General features: G+C 44.7%; 1 protein-coding gene across 2 annotated transcripts in view; it reads right to left on the bottom strand.

Moving 5' to 3' along the window:
* The window catches only part of PDE1B (phosphodiesterase 1B), a 78,338-nt gene that overhangs the window by 6,543 nt on the left and 52,800 nt on the right, over window positions 1–18,995 (bottom strand). For both annotated transcript variants that reach the window (XM_055003927.1, XM_055003928.1), the window contains exons 7-12: window positions 18,792–18,892; window positions 13,521–13,646; window positions 12,278–12,379; window positions 7,612–7,732; window positions 4,868–4,949; window positions 4,513–4,630 (exon numbers count right to left, since the gene is read on the bottom strand). In XM_055003927.1, the coding sequence (XP_054859902.1) occupies window positions 4,513–4,630; window positions 4,868–4,949; window positions 7,612–7,732; window positions 12,278–12,379; window positions 13,521–13,646; window positions 18,792–18,892 (650 nt within the window). The remainder of the gene's footprint in view (window positions 1–4,512; window positions 4,631–4,867; window positions 4,950–7,611; window positions 7,733–12,277; window positions 12,380–13,520; window positions 13,647–18,791; window positions 18,893–18,995) is intronic.

The raw sequence follows: 18,995 nt of genomic DNA, 5'->3' as shown, positions 1-18,995 counted from the left end.
CTGTCTGTTCAAAGGAAGGATCTCTACCCAAGACTTTATTGAACTAACACCACTTGAGTATGGGGAAATCTTTCCTATCCTTCTGAGCATGTGCAAAATGCATGCAAAACACCCTCCTAACACAGATTTTACCGGGTGCAATTCTATATCTCCACTGGGGGGAGGTTTGGAAACAGAAATCGGCCTCCTGTGAAACTGACATGCTACAAGAACCTGGTTTACCCCACTTGGAATGTTATAAGAGGTTTCACCAGGGCCAACTCTGCACTAAGGCAGAGGGGGAACAGCAGCCTCCACCACCATTCCCCCCCCCCCTCGTTGGCCTATTTACCCCAAATTAGGATCAGGAGCAGTTAAGGCTCCTCCCCCCCCCCTTTGCTCCCTCGGGTGTCAAAAAAGATGCCAAGTAGACGCTTCCTCAGCTCTCACAAGAATTGCAGGAATTTGCCATCACAGTGTTTAAAGATGCCTGGGGGAGAGAGGAGGACAGACACGCTCCAGACAAGTTAGAAGCTGGGGTGGGGAGTGTGGCCTCCGGAAGCAGCTCTCAACGACCCCGTACTGAGAGCTCAACTACAAGAGACAAATTACACGAGGACACTCACGTGAAGGGCGTTGTAACGTTAGCCGGGAAGCCGAGTTTTAAAAGAAGACTCTATCAGTTTCACCTCTCTAGAGTGGCAAAGATCACTCCTCAGATATTTCCTCTTCACCTGGAACAGGGGAGGTGAAACTGACAGAGCCTTCTTTTAAAACTCGGCTTCCCGGCTAACATTGTGACTCACTTATGTTTTGTGTGTATTACATTTTTAAGGGGGTCATTTTACATTCAGGTCATCTTTTCAAGTAAATATGGCATTACCTGACCTATCTGGGTCTATGGGCATAAGAAGACTTCCTTGACTGGTACAGCTAATCTCTTTGCAATGCCCTCCTTTGGCCACAGCTGAGTGGTGGCCCATAAATGGACTCTCTGCTGCCTGGTTTAGCATCTACTGCCTTAAACCCTGGCACCGTGGCTCTATCCTTTGTTTGGCCATGCTTTTATTTTGCATCCACTGAGATTTGATGGAGGAGGCTGTCTCTACCGAGCTGATCACCTTTCGAAATTGCTGTTTTACAATGGGCGCTTTGAGTTCTTTTGAAGCCCAATTTTCAGGCAGGAAGGCATTTTAAAAACAACTACAGAATAATTATCAAATTAAGATCTGCAAGGACTCGTCTATTATATTCATGAGCTACAAACATTCTGAGGGGTTCAAAAGGTGACCCTGATTAATCAGGCAGCTAGTTTTCTATTCCTAAGAACTATTTTAAGTACAAAAAAACCCCCCTCCAGATGGCAAGGAGCGTCTCAGAAGAGGCATTCTGTCTTGTGCAAGAGAGAACAAGGAATTCATTGCATAAAACCCCTCTGATCTGGAGAGTTTCTCCTCTCCAGAAGCGTTTTCCTCAGGTGCAGATTCATCTAGTTAATCAACTAAAGCACACCCGATTAGTTGCCTAATTGACTGATTTCTTGGATCAGGTTACAGGCCTAAAAAAGTAAGCATCCTATATCGTCTAATTTAGTTGCACAGATGAGGCCACGGCAGCAGGGAGGAAAAAGTACATCTTCCTGTCTAAAAATGGTGTCTCTGCTGAACGTTTCCTCCCCAGAGGAATACCAAGCAAAGCCGAGACTGTTGCGGGGTGCATACAGAACACCCTCTGCAATGAGCTACGCCAAGGCAGTTCGCAGCTGCAAAGGGGGGTCGTTTATATGAAGACTGACGTTGTTACCAGATGTGTATCTCGGCGCCCCTCTCCTGGGAATTCAGGGACACAAAAGCTCTGTCAGAGCTGGCACCTTGAAAGGTTCTTTTTAAACTCGTAGACTGATAAAAGAATCCCCTCGGCTCCTCATTTCCTTTCCTGACAGGGAGTCCACACACAGCCAGGGAACCACTCCACGGTGCCTTGAACTCTCAGAGAAGGTTGAAGACGAGGGTCCCAAAGGCAGCCGCAACAACGCCAACCCTTCCTTCTTCCAGAAAGAAAAACCTTGCACAATTCTTTTTGCAGCGTGGCTTTGAAAGCTGATTTCCCATTAGGGAAAAAACCACAAATAACTAACAAGATCCTGATCTGAGGACTGTATGTGGGAAAGAAAGGGATCTTATCACCCCTGTGCTAAAAGACCTATTGCCAATTTGCTTCTGAGCACTGTCTGAGATTATTTATTTATTTGATTTGATTTATACCCCGCCCTCCCCACAGATGGGCTCAGGGCGGCTAACAACATTACAAAAATACATTCAAAGTCAAAAAACCATAAAATCAATAATAATTTTTTAAAAGTCATTAAAATAGCCCAGGAGCAGGCTATTTAAACAAATATTGGGAGTCCGTATATGGGCATAGCAGATGATAGCAGAAACGTTGGTGCTTATCTTTAAAGCCCTAAAGAGCCAGTGTGATATAGTAGTTATGGTGTTGGACTAGCTTCTGGGAGACTCAGGTTCCAATCGCTACCCTGGCATGAAAGCTTGCTGACCATGGGCCAGTCATATGCTCTCAGCCTAACCTACCTCACAGGGCTGTTGTGAGGATAAAACAGAGATGAGAACAACGCAAGCTACTTTGGGTTTTCATTGGGGGAAAAGGTGGAGTGTAAATGTCTAGGGTACCTGAAGAACTAACTCTTCCCATACCATTCCGCTCACATGCTAAGACTTGCATTTCGAGCCCTGCTCTCCGGGTCTCCCTCTGTGAAAGTAAGATAGGTGACATCCAAACAGGGCCTTCTCAGGGGTGGCATCCCATCTATAGAATGCCCTCTTCCTTGAAGCCCACCTGGCATCTATTCTATTAGCATTTAGGAACCTAGGCAGATCATGAGAGGGAGGGCAGGAAGGGTTACATCAGTGCTTAATTCTCATGGCCCCTTCTTATATGCCCAGGGTAAGGCTGATTGCCACTTTGGGGTCAGTAAGCAATTTTCCCCAGGCCAGTTTGGCTAGGGATCCTGGAGGTGTTTCGCCATCTTCTGGGTATGGAGCAGGGGTCATTGGGTTGTGTGGGAGAAAGCAGTTGTGAATTTCCTACATTGTGCAGGGGGTTGGACTAGATGACCCTGGAGATCCATTCCAACCCTATGATTCTATGATCCTATGATTCTAGGTTAACACATACCTATTCACCAGGATTTTCTTAAAAACTGCAAATGTCGCCATGTTTTCTCATTTTACTGATCCTGGCCTGTTTCCACCACCTGTTGATGTTTTCCTGGCTTTTTGTTGTTGTTGTTCATGACTTTTTAATGATGCTGGATTTATTTTTTATTGACAGTTGCTTTTAACTCAGATTCTTTAATTTATTTCATCCAATTTTTAGTCCACCCTCCACGCAAATGGGCTCAGAGCAGGTTACGTCCAAGCCTGTTTTATCACAGGGAGATTAGTTTTACTGATTTTTTCCCCCTGGATTGGACTCATTATTTTAATGGAAAGGGCATGTGGGTGGTGCACACAGCTAAGATGCTCCTGGTGACCTTGGGAGTGGCGTTCCCAGTTGCACCAACAGCCCAGAACCATTGGGGAAAGAGCACACAGACAGTACGGACAGCTGGGACTGCAGGCAGTAGGAAAGGTTGCAATTGGACAGGGGAAGGGCACACAGGCATGTGGGGCATGGGGTTACGTAGGCAAGGGGGGCTGATACTGGGTAGAGGGGGGCCCTGGCCACTCACTGCCAGTCTCTGCAAAATAAGGCAAATACACCATGTCCAAACCTGGACCATGTACAAGCACAGGGGTTTGTCCATGCTTCATATCTCAAATTTAGCCCCGTAACATAATTAATTTGCAACACAAAGGTGATAAATCATCTACTGCTGTTGTGGCTGATGGATAAACTCATGCATTTTGCTGATGATCAGACTGAATTGCTTGAATGGATGCTGGTTTTAGTTTAAACTTGCTGTGATTTTAATGACTGTTATAAAATCGTACGGTATATTAGAGTTTTTACTGTTACTGCGATGGTTGTATTATAATTCCGATGCTGTTGATGTCAATTGCTAAAGCTGTGAGCTATCACAATACTTATGATGATGATGTGCAACACAACACCCCCCAACAACTACAGATAAAGAGTCTATATTTACATAGATCCAGAGGACTTAGCCGTGTTATTCTGTTGCTGCAAAATAGTAAAGAGTCCAGTAGCACTTTTTAAGACTAACTGACTTTATTGTAGCATAAGCTTTCGAGAACCACAGCTCTCTTCATCAGATGCATCTGATGAAGAGAGCTGTGGTTCTCGAAAGCTTATGCTACAATAAAGTTGGTTATATTTACATATGCAGGGTAGAATTTTACCCACGGAAAAATATAGTACCGGGGAAAAAATTCCGGAAAATCGATCCCATGTCATTGGTGAAAATAAACAAGGTAACTGACCTTCTCTCGTGGAAATCTAATTCCACTGCATATCCATACTAGTAATCAACTCCCCTCCTCATGATCAAACCTGCTCTGTTGGCCAGAGGTCTTGTTCTTGGAGCCTTCTTCCACCAAGGGAATCACCATCTTCTCGGCCACGTCGGTCAGAACTGCAAAGGTGGGCTCCACAATGAAATCAATGAAACCTGCAGAAGGAAGAAGGGATTAGCAGCAGAGGGATCCCCCCCCCGCCCTGCAAGCACCCTGGATCACATGCACTGGGTAGGGAGAAGATTTCACCCTAGTGGGTGGTTATGGCGGGATGCAAAAATGTGGCAGGCATCAGGACTAGCAGGCAACCCTTCCTGGATGCATGAGAAGGAGCAGGCAGGCAGGCAGGCAGGGCCATGATACACAATACAGCCTCTTGGCATGCAACTCACCGATCTGCGATTGGGCCACCAGCGTGGAGGTACGATCACACAGTGGGGAGAAGGGCAGCCCCAGCTCAGCCTCTTTGTCCCCCTGTAGGAAGCGAGACAACATCAAGACCAGCCCTTGGAAAGAGACGTCTGATTGAAGCCAAATTTATGCCTAGCTGGGGCGTTACCCAAAACAAACCCCTAGTCAAAGAATGCACATATGAGCAGCCTCGTACGTGCAGGACCTAAACCTGATCACAGAGGATCTTTTAAGTTTTTTGCAAACACAGCTACGGGCAATCACTGACAATGGTCAAGAGATGAGTAGATGATTCTTCCCAAATATTTAATTAGGTTTCCAGCGAAGTCTGCATTGTTGGGGGGATTCTGAGAGGCTAGATTATTGTCCTGCAAATATGGAGCAAAAGAACTTAAAAAAAAATGGTGCTGGGGAGAAAATGGTTTTATTCTGTTATCCACCCCTATGTGTTTCACTTACGCTTCTTCAGGGGAATCTGTACAGTAGTATCCAGTAGTTCCCACAGCTGCAAAATATCAGTGGGATCTACTGGATATTACTATACAGACGAGAGGAATTAGCCGTGTTAGTCTGTAGTAGCAAAATCAAAAAGAGTCCAGTAGCACCTTTAAGACTAACCAATTTTATTGTAGCTTAAGCTTTCGAGAATCAAGTTCTCTTCGTCAGATGCCTGATCAAAACCCCCAGTTTTGATCAGGCATCTGATGAAGAGAACTTGATTCTCGAAAGCTTATGCTACAATAAAATTGGTTAGTCTTAAAGGTGCTACTGGACTCTTTTTGATTTTGCTACTACAGACGATATGCATAGGGGCAGATAAAAGAATAAAAACATTTCCCCCCACTGCACCATTGTTTTCTTGCTGTTATTTTGCTTTGTCTTTGGTGTGGCCCTCTTTGCCTATATTCTACAAATATGATTACTGCCAGCACATGAGGACTTCTGGAAGGTCACCCAACAGAACCCGGATTAATGTGCCCCGGAGTTCTCCTGGTAGCCAGGCTTCTTCCTGCATCCCTGAAAATATTTTAGCTTAATATCAAAAGACGGATTTCCTGTTACTTCGGACTGAGCTAAGCCAGATGATCTTGGGGTGCAGAGTCACAGCTCAAAGTGTGTATGGGGGGTCATATTTGGACTACAGTGGGGTTGTATATATTTTATTTATTTTACTTCATTTACACTCCACCTTTCTTTCCAATGGACACCCAAAGCAACATACATCGTTTCCCTCTCCTCCATTTCATCCACACAACAAGTCCTATGTTGTAGGTTAGGCTGAGAGCATGTGCCTGGCCCCAGCTTCCGTGACAGAGTGGGAAATCGAACCTGGGTCACCCAGATCCTAGCCCACCACCCGAGCTGATACTCTACACTGGCTCTCTGGTTGCAGGAGCATTCGTGGTTGCAATCGTGCTGTGGAGCACAGTCTGTGCCCTCGTAGGAAAATTTCTGAAGCAGCTGTGGAATCCTGAGTTTCTCTCTCTCTCTTAAGGTTTCTGGTTGTCAAGGCTCCAGAAATAGAAAAGATATGGGGAAATTTCTCCTAAATGTAACTGCTTGGAGATTTTCAGGAGGAGGCTTGCAGTAATCAAATGTCTGATTGGTCTTTACTCAACAACCTCTCCAGCGGAACCCAAATTCTTCTACATTTCTGACTCTGTCATTAGCATTCTCTAAGCGGTGCATCTCACAAAATATCTGGCATTCCCACATACATATGTATAATGCTCTGTATAAAAGTATGTCAGGAATTTTCCTTTCAAAATGCTTTCAGCAAGACAGAGGCCAGCAATCGCCCCCCCCCCCTTGATATAAATCACATGTCTGCACAATCAATATTTGTCAGCCTTTGGGGCCTGAGTACTAGTTCCTTTAAAAAAAAAATACTGAAGGATGTTAAAAAACAAATATTTTTTTTAAAAAAAGGACAAAAGGAAAACAAAAAGAAAGAATAAAGAGGAAAAATATAAAGAAAAACTTGATTTTCTCTACGACAAATATTGTCATGATTACAGAGTTCATACTTGTTCTATTGTTATCAGAATAAAACTTCTCCTTTTTCTACAATAAAATAAAATTGGTTAGTCTTAAAGGTGCTACTGGACTCTTTTTGATTCTCCTTTTTCTATAATCCTTTTTTCTCTCTTACACTTCAAAACCACAAATCATCGGTTCATTTTTTTCAGTTTCAAGCAAAAAGTCAATAAGGGGTTTCCAGTTTGCTATAAATGTGGATAATGCCTTCTCTCTAATCAAGTAGATTAAAAGGTTAAAGGTAGTCCCCTGGGCAAGCACCGAGTCATTACTGACCCATGGGGAGACGTCACATCACAAAGTTTTCTTGGCAGACTTTTGTTACAGGGTGGTTTGTCATTGTCTTCTCCAGTCATCTATACTTTACCCCCAGGAAATTGGGTATCAAAGCAGGAAAAAAAAACCCTGAGAAATCTTACTAGGATTTGATAATTGATACCACACTCTTTTTTGGTTGTGTTTCTCTCTAATCAAAACAGTAAGTTTAGCCATCTCGGCTAACTCCGTCATCTTCAAAATCCACTCCTCTATGGTAGGCACCATCTTCCATTTTTGAGCATATAATAGTCTCGCCGCCATTGTCATATATAAAAAGAATGGTGTCTATTTTCTAGCTGTCCATGAGCACAACTTCCAGAGCGTAGAATATCTCAACAGGCGTTCAAATTTCTACCACTGCCAGAGATACCTGTCGGAAGAACTCTTCCATGAGCGCCTTGGTCCATCGGGAATGCACCGTCCATTGTTTGGTGGGATGGCTGATGTCCGCTGCGTGCAGCAACAAGGAAAGAGCTTTTGCCTTGTCGATCCTGAAAAGGTATCCGTACAAGGAAATTGAGAATACGATAAGATCCTGCCTTGAGCATAATCTCCTTTTTTCAGTATATACATGCCATCCACCACTCACACTCAGTTCCCTGTGCTCTCGCTGAAAGCGGAGTCCTGCTCTACTTGCTACAAGATCTGTTCATTCCTGTGGAACCCCCAAAGTACATCTTCTTTCCCTTTGACTCCTTCGCTAGAACATAAGCACAAGGCCTGTCTCTAAGGACAGCCTTTCAAGGAGAACAAGGGCTCAGGGGATCTACTGCCTTTTCCCCATGAACATTTCTGATATCATTTGAAAACGTGTGTGCACACACAAACCTCTCTCTCTGCCAATTTTCCACCCATTGTTCTGAAAGCGTTCGCTTGTTTAGGAAGCACTGCCCAGGCTTTGCATTGCCTTTGTTTCGTCCCAGTGACCTTGATAAATTTGATTGGCTACATATAGCATTGTGACATCATCACATTCAGTATAAATCCCCCAATCAGCTGGAATTGTCCGTGAGAATTATGCAGAAAGCAAAAATGAAAAAGCCTTAACCAGGAGAGAGCAAAAATGTACCAAAACATTAAGGGGGAAAAAGGGCTCACACAGAACTGCAAACGGTGAACTTTCTCACAACAAAAGGGAGATTTGGGGAACAGTTTTGAATGTAAGCCACGGAAATAGCTAATTTCTTTTCAAAATCAAATTAGAAGGTTGTTTGTTTATACATCATCTTTCTCCCTGATGAGGAGCCAAAGTGGCGTATGTGGCTTTCCTCTCATCCGTTTTAACCTCATAACAACCCTGTGAGGTAGGTTAGAGTGTGTGACTGGCCCAAGGTCATCCAGCAAGCTATGATTGGTGTAGTGGTTTGAGCCAGTTTAGGATAGTGGGTAAGAGCACGGGACTAAAATCTGGAGAACCGGGTTTGATTTCCCCACTCTTCCGCTTGAAGCCAGCTGGGTGACCTTGGGTCAGTCGCAGCTCTCTCAGAGCTCTCTCAGCCCCACCCACCTCACAGGGGGATTGTTGCAAGGATGATAATAACGTACCTTGTAAACTGCTCTGAATGGGCCTTAAATTGTCCTGAAGGGTGGTATATAAATCGAACATTGTTGTTATTAAAACAACAACCCTGTAAGGTAGGTTAGGCTCAGAGAAAATGACTGTGGTGGTGGTGGTGGTGGCGGCAGCGGTAGGGTAAGGTCTTCCAAATCTTAGTCCAACATTCTAACCACTACAGCACACTGATTCTTGATATAACATTCGATTTATATACCACCCTTCAGGACAACTTAACACCCACTCAGAACGATTTACAAAGTATGTTATTATTATCCCCACAACAATCACTCTGGGAAATGGGTAGGACTGAGAGAGCTCTGAGAGAGCTGTGACTGACCCAAGGTCACCAAGCTGGCTTCAAGCGGAGGAGTGGGGGAATCAAACCTGGCTCTCCAGATTGGAGTCCTGCCTCTCTTAACCACTACAGCAAACTGGACTACACTGTACAAGATTCTGCAGCAGAGCTCTAAACAAAACATACAGACCCAACTTCTTCAAACACACAGGCTCATGGATAACTATCACCAATATAATTAAATGGCAGTAAGGATAAATGAGGTCAAGGGACAGTGAGGGCAAAGAAGGAAAAAGACAGAAGACCAGTACCAAAACAGCATGAATGTATTTCCAATGAATGCCAAAACGTACTGAAAGGAAAGTGGCGGGGGACGGACTCAATGCTCACAGAACCAACCAAGAAATAAGGTAAACAGATTCCACTCCGCACTGCTTTAAGTAAGTCATCTGCCCTGAGCCCACTTGGCTGGGGAGGGCGGACTATAAATCTAAGTAAATAAATAAATAAATAAATTCGAGCTCAACTTATAAAGTCCATATAGCTAGTTCTACAGCACTTTTCTCTCTCAGAGACACCATCCTCATCTTCTGGAATGCTTAGATACTTCTGAAGATGTTCAGACCTTGTAATAAAACTGGCAGCATGGAGCATTAAATGCTTGTTAGGTATGGAGTCCATGCGCTCAAATGAACACAAGGTCACTGATGGTGGGTAAGGAGGGGGTTGAGAAAAAACGCACTTCCTGAAAAACACCCTCAAGGGACAGTTTAGACACGGTTCTTTGCTTTTTCATAATGTGCATGAAGCAGCAATGCCATAAAAATTTTTATATCCCCCACGGAAATTCATGACTTCTATTATGGGGAGGATCTTGTAAATACGGTCCAGGAATCATGGCAAAAACACACACACACACACACACACACCCCAAAACAGTGGAGATTTTAAAAGCTCCCCTGAAACCATATTCCCTGATGCCCCAAATTAATTTTGTTCAATGGTGGTTGCAGAACTTTATATGCACAAGACCATTTAATTAATTTGATAGTAAATGCAATGATACGTCGAGCCCAGCATCGGAAAAATGGTGAGATTCCAATCTACACAAAGAACGAGTTAATGTTGGGACACTGGAGTTATGCAAATCTATTTCATCCAGATAGCTCAAGGGTTTTAAAAGAAACGTAATTTCCCCCAAATTCAGCTTCTTTTCTGAGGTACCCAGATTTTTATTTTTGCAATTAAATCAATAGTAAAATAAATATATATGAGATTGGATCCTTTTCCACTAGCGAAAGAGGAAGGAGGGGCCCCTTTTAACCACTGAAAAATGTTATACAGAACTGTGGGACTGGTGGGGACAAAGACCAAAAGCAAAAGGGGGTGTGGAAAAGAGCAACGAGCAAGAACAAGCAGAAAACCTGGAAGGAGTCAACCTATTGTTACTACAGTATTACAAAAACCCAAGGACTCTAGAGGAAAGGGAAATGCCATTTTCCCTTCTCAGTGCCAGCTTCAGCTGCCCCCTCACTCGTGCCCCCAAGAACATACCCTTCTTCCTCAGGCTGACATCACCCAGCCACCACCAATTTCCAAAAACTACTTTGCTGCTTGAACCTTTTGCAATAACTGTGCCGGTAAAGTTTTAGGGGGGGTTTCACCCCCAATTAAGAGTTTTTAACCAGTAAGAATTTTCTGCAAACCTGTGTGTGTTGGGCGGGGCATTCCCTTGAGTTTGAGGAACCCTACCTGACAGTCATGAATGGCCACGCTGCCCAGATTGGGCTACCCATATGAGGGGTAGCTCCATTAGTAGATACTGTTATTATTTACATAGAACCATCAATATGTGTGGATGTGTTGCATTCCTAAGAATAAAAGACAACAAGGTCTTGCCCCCAAGGAGTTTATAATCTAAAACTGGAATCCGATTATCTCAGAAGAACCAAGATGCAAAAATGCATCCCAGCAAAATATTCCGATTTTGTGCAAGTGTAGATAAGCAAGAACGGTCTAAACATAAGAAGTAGAATGTATTTTATATGTACTTCGGTAATACCCAGGGGATCTTGACCTGGATGGCTCAGAGCCAAACTACAAGTGACGCCTGACACAGGTTGGACACTTGTCAGCTTCCCTCAAGTTTTGATGGGAAATGTAGGCATCCTGGTCTTGCAGCTTGGCTCTCCGACTGCTGTCCAATGGACTTTTCAACTGTCACTTGTCCAACATTCCACCAAGCTGCCTCCATTTCCCATCAAAACTTGAGGGAAGCTGACAAGTGTCCAACCTGTGCCTTTTGTCACTTGTAGTTCCGCTCTCAGACTAACTGGATCTCATCAGATCTCAGAAGCTAACTAGGGTCAGTGCTAGTTAGTAATTGGATGGGAGACTACCAAGGAAGAGCAGGTTTCCTATGGAGATGAAGGCAACGGCAAACCACCTCTGCTCATCTCTTACCTTGAAAACCCCAGCAGAGGTCGCGATAGGTCCACTAATGATAATAATAACATTCGATTTATATACCGCCCTTCAGGACAACTTAATGCCCACTCAGAGCAGTTTACAAAGTATGTCATTATTATCCCCACAACAACAATCACCCTGTGAGGTGGGAGGGGCTGAGAGAGCTCCAGAGAGCTGTGATTAGCCCAAGGTCACCCTGCTGGCTTCAAGTGGAGGAGTGGGGAATCAAACCGGGCTCTCCAGATTAGAGTCCTGCACTCTTAACCACTACACCAAACCACAACTAGACGGCACGTTACACACAATACACACAGGACTATGTGAGCCTTTGGAAGGTGGGACTGCAGGTTAATGTTCTTATTACTATACTACTTCCACTTTGTAAAAAGCAACAAAGTTCTATATTTTTGTTAATTAAAAGAGAGCCACAGACAGCCAGACAAGTTGATTCAGGAGGCAGTTTCAGCCTACAGGTTGCCATTTGGCCATCTGTGGTTTGTAGGAACACAGAATTGGGAAAGTTTAGAAAAATCAGGGCTCGTCTCAAAAGTCCCACCTCCCCTTCCCCGGACACTCCCATCCATGGTGCCCTGTCAGTGCTCTACCATTTCCCCATTCAAAACCTGACCTATCACTGTCCATCCTCCCATCTTTGACATAACCCCACCTCTTATTAACACCTTTCCAAACAAACCCAGGCCCTCTAAGGCTTACCGTTCAAGCTGCTGCAGGGAGGTTTTCACAGTCTTGACTTGCTGGAAGTGGCAGGACATGTCCGTCGCCAGAACCATTTCAATCACGAGTGACCGGAGTTCCCTGTGTCACGTGGAAAGAAGATGGCAGGAAGAGGGAGGGAGGGAGAGAGAGAGTCAAGTTCATGTCTTCTTTTCTGCATCTAAACTCCTTTCACAACAATCTTAGTACATCCACTGCCGATACGAGAGGAGCCCCAGTGCATGGAGCAGACAGAAAGAAGCCACCATTTGGTTACCTGGAATGGCCAGATTTGCATCTATCTTGGTTCCAAAGCGGGAGAACACACAAACTCCTTGATGACAAGGTAAGCAGTGCCCTCCCTATCAAGCTTTGGCTTCGATAACAGAACAGCTTTGCCTCGCCTCTGAAGAGATCAGTGCTTAGTTCTTGCAGCCCCTTCTTACATGCCCAGGGTAATACCAATCACCACTTTGGGGTCAGGAAGCAATTTTTTCCAGGCCAGTTTGGCTAGGGATCCTGACGGTGTTTTGCCATATTCTAGGTATGCAGCAAGGGTCACTGTGTGTGTGTGTGGGGGGGGGGTTACTGTGCACTTGCTGCATTGTGCAGGGGGTTGGACTAGATGACCCTTGAGGTCCCTTCCAACCTTTTGATTCTATGATCTGAGAGAGGTAAATGGCATTACAGTCACACCAATGCCCTATCCTGATTGATACGGTCCCAAAGATGATGTATCTTTTGCACTGACTGCTCTGCCTCTGGAAGAAGCCTTTGGAAATCTAACCCTCCTAGAAATACCACTGCAGTGTTAGCCCTATACATGCAACATGTGAGTCAGCAAGCCCAGAGGGGGAGCAAGGCTAAGAGCCAAACTACAAGTGACGTCTTACACAGGTTGGACACTAGTCAGCTTCCCTCAAGTTTTGATGGGAAATGTAGGCATCCTGGTCTTGCAGCTGTAATGGAGAGCCAAGCTGTAAAACCAGGGCGCCTACATTTCCCATCAAAACTTGAGGGAAGCTGACAAGTGTCCAACCTGTGTAAGACGTCACTTGTAGTTTGGCTCTAAGTGTGCTAGCTGTGTCTCTTCCTATGCACATTCACTTTATGTGACTGCAGCGCAAACTCCATCCATACAATGCATGACCAGAAGCAGCACCGGTTTGATACATCCCTAACCATGGGACTGGGGCCTGATATGCATTGGACCCATGTAGACTGGAAGAGGACAAGGACTCACATAAATTCATCTTTGTTCAGGTTGACTAGGATATTCATGTCATCATCCTGCATCATACGGAAGACGGCGCTGATATGGTGGTTCTCCAGCACGGAACGGTCGTTGTACAAAATGGCCGTATCGGACCTGAGGAGTTGGGGAAGAAATCATATCATTCAGAGGGAGTTCATACCATACAGTCTTATTCTGAGGATCAATGCATTTTCCCACACTTCTGATACACCCATTGATTCTTTGATTTGTATGTAAATTATACGGAAACTCTGAAGTATTGTTTATTTGCCATATATTCAAGGTCCTAAGAAACATGTCTATTTACTGTCTCATCCTTCTTCCAAAGAGCCCAGAGTGGCAATCCCCAGCGCCCATTTTTTCCTCACAACAACCCTGTAAGGTAGATTAGGCTGAAAGGAGGAGACTGGCCCAAGGTTATTCAGCGAGCTTCACGGCCTAGAAGGGGGATTGGAACATGTTGTCCAATCCAAGCACAAGACTTTAACCATTAAAACCACATAGTAGACATGGGCACGAAACGGAAAAAAAACCCAGAGTTTCATGTTTCGTCACAATCCACGAATTGTGAATTACAAAATTTCACAAAATTGACACGTTTGCCGAAACAATTCATTAGTTTCACGATTAGTCAGAATCCGGGGTATTTCAATGACCCCTTTCATGCCTGGAGATGCCAAGCTCACAGGGACACTTCAGCAGGCTCTCCTCCACCCACCCTCCCAGTTTGTAATATGTTGATCGGGAAGGTCAACGGGAAGGGTGGGAAGGGAAGTGCTGCCAGAGTGCATGACTGAAACGGGGACCAGGAGTTGCTGGATCAGAGGAGGATGAAGGACCGGCCATGGAGTGGAGCTGGGCCACGAAGACGGAGTGAGGGGTGGACGGCAGGCAGGGACAGTCCCGAGAGTTTGGGATGTGGAGGAGGAGCTAGATGTTTCTCCAAAACCCCATCATTCATCCTGAGATGTGCCCTAAGGGGCACCCACCAGAGACAGCGTGTGGGTAGCTTAGGGGATTGATCCCCACCTCCTGGCTGTATAGGGCAGAATGGAAGCTCTCCAGATGGCTAGGAGAGCTGCCAATCAAGGGTAAGTGGGCTATGATTGGGGTTTCCCATGGCAACAAAAGGTCTGGGCCCATTGTTGCCTAGGGAATCAATGGATCGGCGCCAGCCTGTCTGAAATTACGAATCATTCACGAAGCTAATGAAAGAGGCCAAAAAGTCAGGAATTTTGTGATAATTTCGTAATAACCGTGGCCCCACAAAATGCGGTTTCACGACACACGAAACGGCCCATTTCATGACAAAATTTGCTTCGTATTCCAATTCGTGCCCATGTCTACCACATAGATGCTGCCTTTGATAGGTTCAGCCAGAACTACAACCAGCTAGATAGAGCAGACACACATTCAGTTTGATTAGAAAGCTTCATACATATACTACATCACGAATTAGAGTGGAAAACTAAGGCCAGATTTCTGGGATAATCCATGCTACGGGGTATAGTTTAATGGTCTTTCATCGCCCTCATTTATTCAATTTCATTTGCTTTGCTCACCTCTATCTAAATGTACAGGGTATGTTTAGCCTGGTCTACACAGTCACCAAAATGAGGTGGTACAATTCTGAGGTAATAGAATAGACTAAACCAATTTAATCTGCAGATATAAGAGCCACATTTTTAATTTTAAAATTTCTGGCAAATGTTTTTTTTTAAAAAACCTCTGGAAGCAATATTCTAGCCTAGCCTTTCACATGCTGTGCTAATTTTTGACTGACAGGGAATAATAAACGTAGAGGAGCTTCGAAAAATATAATTTTGAGAGCCAGTGTGGTGTAGTGTTTAGAATATCAGAACAGGATCTAGGAGACCCAGGTTCGAATCTCCACACTCCCATGGAAGCTTGCTGTGTGACTGTGTGCCACGCTCACACAGCTGACCCCACCACACAGGGTTGTTATGAAAATAGAGGGGAATGAGATATGCCAATTTGGGTCTCCTTTGGGGAGAAAGTATAAATGAAGTAAAATAGTAAAGTGTCCAGTAGCACCTTTAAAACTAACTAACTTTATTGTAGCATAAGCTTTTGAGAACCACAGCTCTCTTCAGCAGATGCTCCAATAAAGTTGGTTAGTCTTAAAGGTGCTACTGGACGCTTTACTATTTTGCAACCACAGACTAACACAGCTAACTCCTCTGGATAAACACAGTAAGTAAATCAATCCCTTGAACATATTAACAGGCTTTATACTAACCAGACTTTGTCAGTACTGAGAGCCAGTTTGGTGTAGTGGTTAAGAGCAGCAGGACTCTAATCTGGAGAGCCGGGTTTGATTCCCCACTGCTCCATTTGAAGCCAGCTGGGTGACCTTGGGCTAGTCACAGCTCTCTCGTTGCTCTCTCAGCCCCACCCACCTCACAGGGGGATAACAATAACATACTTTGTAAACTGCTCTGAGTGGGCATTGTTGTCCTGAAGGGTGGTATATAAATCAAATGTTGTTGTTGTTGTTGCTGTTACTGTCTGCTCAGTCTGGCAGTGGCTCTTTGGGGTCTCAGGCCTTTCACATCAACTCCTTCTTGCTCTCTATTAACTAGAGATGTCAAGGATAGAGCAAAGCAGATGCTCTAGCACTGACCCATGGCCCCTCCCTTTGCTCGCAGACTGAAGTAAGCCAGTCCATTCAACCACCTCAGCCTCTGCCTCACCATCCACTAATTCCAGCGCATGCGTAGGCCAGGCCTCAGGCCAAGCTGCTCAGCCACCCGAGAAAAAGGGACCTGCCGAGATGCGCAATCTGTATGGTTGCGCTCCTGTGACCTGGCTGTGGGCCTTCTATCATTATTTTTCACATCGTCTTCTTTTGATAGCTAAAGCGCAGGCCGATCATATAGCAAAGGAACTGCGGAGAGACTTCTGTTTCATTACCAGCAAAACCTTACTGCGTTTTTCAAAAAAGAAAGTAGCAGGCGAAATGATGGATCGCTTCTCTGCCGTAGCAGCCCACGGAGAGGGGACCAAGGAGACGGCCTGTCTTAGAAAACTTTGAAAAATATTGTGACGGATACTTGCCGATCTGGCTACCTTTTTATTTATTTATTTTGCTTTGATAGTTCTTGGCTTGAGAAAGGTGTCTGGATCAGTGACTGAAGACAGCGCCAGTCTTCTGGAATCCAAAGATTTTAGTCACTTATTTACTTTATTTATAGTCCATCTTTCTCTTTTTTAAAAAATATATTTTTATTGGTTTTAGTTCCAGTTCACTCTGATAACAGAATTAATCGAGATCTTACATTTTTTTTGTTACATGTTATATACCATGCACTTCATTCCATCACTACAATTCCATCATAGTTACATTACCTTTCACTATGGGCCAAGCTACACATGACGAATGACACTTGAACGGCAAGTGTATTTCTCCCTGTTCACTTGCCCTCCACTCAATCCACTTGCCGTTCAAGTGTCATTCGTCATGTGTAGCTTGGCCCTAAGCTATTGTCACTGTAAGACTACCTACTTTTAGTTCTAATACTTCTTTCTTTTTGCATTCATTTAATTGTGTTTTGCTAACATGCATATAAATACTTTATATTTTTGTTCAATCCATCTATAGAGTGGGGTCCATTTTTGCTTCCCATTTTCCCCCTTTTATTAATTCTGTCAGTGTGTCCAGTTCTGCGGTCTTTAAAATTTTCTCTATCAATTCTTCTTTTGTCGGTATATCTGGATTTTTCCAGTATCTGGCATATACTATTCTAGCTGCTGTTATTATGTGAATTATCAAATATCTATTTTCCCTGTTTATCTCATCCGGCTGTAGTCCATCTTTCTCAATGGGACCCCGGGCAGATTACAAAATTGAAAAAAAAATGCAATATAAACAGTATAGGACATACAATATACAATAAGAATGGATTACAAAATATGAAAACAATGCAATTTTTTTAAAAAGTCTAAGATGGGATAATGGAAAAAACTAGATTACAAAAATTAGAAAGCAACAGAGTAAAACAAGACAATGCAAGCAATAAACAGTACAATAAACCACAGTGCTATTCCTGAACAATTTCATTCTGTTGCCATAGGACTGGAAGGTAAGGAGTTAGAGCGAACACCGTGTACAAAGAGAAGGCACTGGAAGAGGAGAGAGAGATGCTACAGTTCAAAATCCGTGCACATATGCCTTGCAAATAAATAAACATATCCCTCTTGGACCCAACCTTTAAAGTTCGGAAGACACGCTCACCATGGAATGGCTCTCCTTTTGCTAGCGTGCTTACACCTCCAGGCTGGACTACTGTAACTTACTCTACGCAGGGCTTCCCTTGGGTCTGATCCGGAAACTACAACGGGTCCAGAACGCTGCTGCTCGTGTCCTGATGGGCGTTCTATACAGGACACACGTTACACCAATCCTACAGCAGCTTCACTGGCTCCCCGGGGAATTCCGGATCCGTTTCAAGGTGTTGGTTTTAACCTTTAAAGCCCTAAACGGATTGGGACCAGCATACCTGAGGGACCGTCTCTCCCCGTATGTGCCCCAGAGAGCGCTTCGTTAAGCAGGTAAGAACTTACTGGTGATCCCTAGCCCTAGGGAGGCTCGTTTGGCCTCAACCAGGGCCAGGGCCTTTTCGGTCCTGGCCCCAACCTGGTGGAACTCTCTGTCTGAGGACACTTGGGCCTGCCAGGACCTTGTATCATTTTGGCAGCCTGCAAGACGGAGATGTTCCACCAGGCTTACGGTTGAGGCCAGCGTCAGGTCCATCATTGAGCCTCCCACCGGTCTCCGGTATTCGAGTACAGCTCGGGTGTCTGTCTGCCTCCTCTTTGGATGCTGGGGGCAGGAATGTGTAGCCAACCATCGGAGGTTTTTGTATATATATGATTTTAATTGCTGAATTTTATTGTAAAATTTGTTATGCAGTTGTATTTTATGACTGCTGTACCCCGTCCTGAGCCCACTTGTGGGGAGGGCGGGTTAAACACCGAATAAATTAAACTAAGCTAAACAACCAAAATAATTTGGACTCCTTTGGCATAGGGCTCTATCCAACAATATGGTTTTGTATTTGGGGGAGAAGGGTTGTCTTAGACCCAGCTGGGTGATAACTAGATGCAAAGAGCTGGAACTCAAGTGCCTAAGGAGACCTGGACAGCTGTGGCCACTTTGGTACATGGCGGGCATGCCAACAGGTGCTCACACACCTACTCCATGCTCGGCGCCGGCTGCAACAGACCATTGGGACTTACTTGGTTTGGATGTGGAAGCTGTTGGTGGTACCCGTGTGCTCATAGTCGTGGATTGCGGCTGCAAAGACAATAGCCAGGATCTCAATCTCCGTCAGGCAGTGCTGGGGAGGGAAGCAAAGACAGAAGATGCTACCGGCGCTTGTGGGATACAGGGGGGTGCCTGAGTGCAGCCATCTCCCTCTTTGGAGGGAGAAAAAATTGGTG

The sequence above is a fragment of the Eublepharis macularius genome, chromosome 19, assembly GCF_028583425.1.
Source record: "Eublepharis macularius isolate TG4126 chromosome 19, MPM_Emac_v1.0, whole genome shotgun sequence".
Lineage (NCBI taxonomy): Eukaryota > Metazoa > Chordata > Lepidosauria > Squamata > Eublepharidae > Eublepharis > Eublepharis macularius.
Note: the sequence above shows the minus strand (reverse complement) of the source record. Positions and strands in the feature narration are given on the sequence as shown.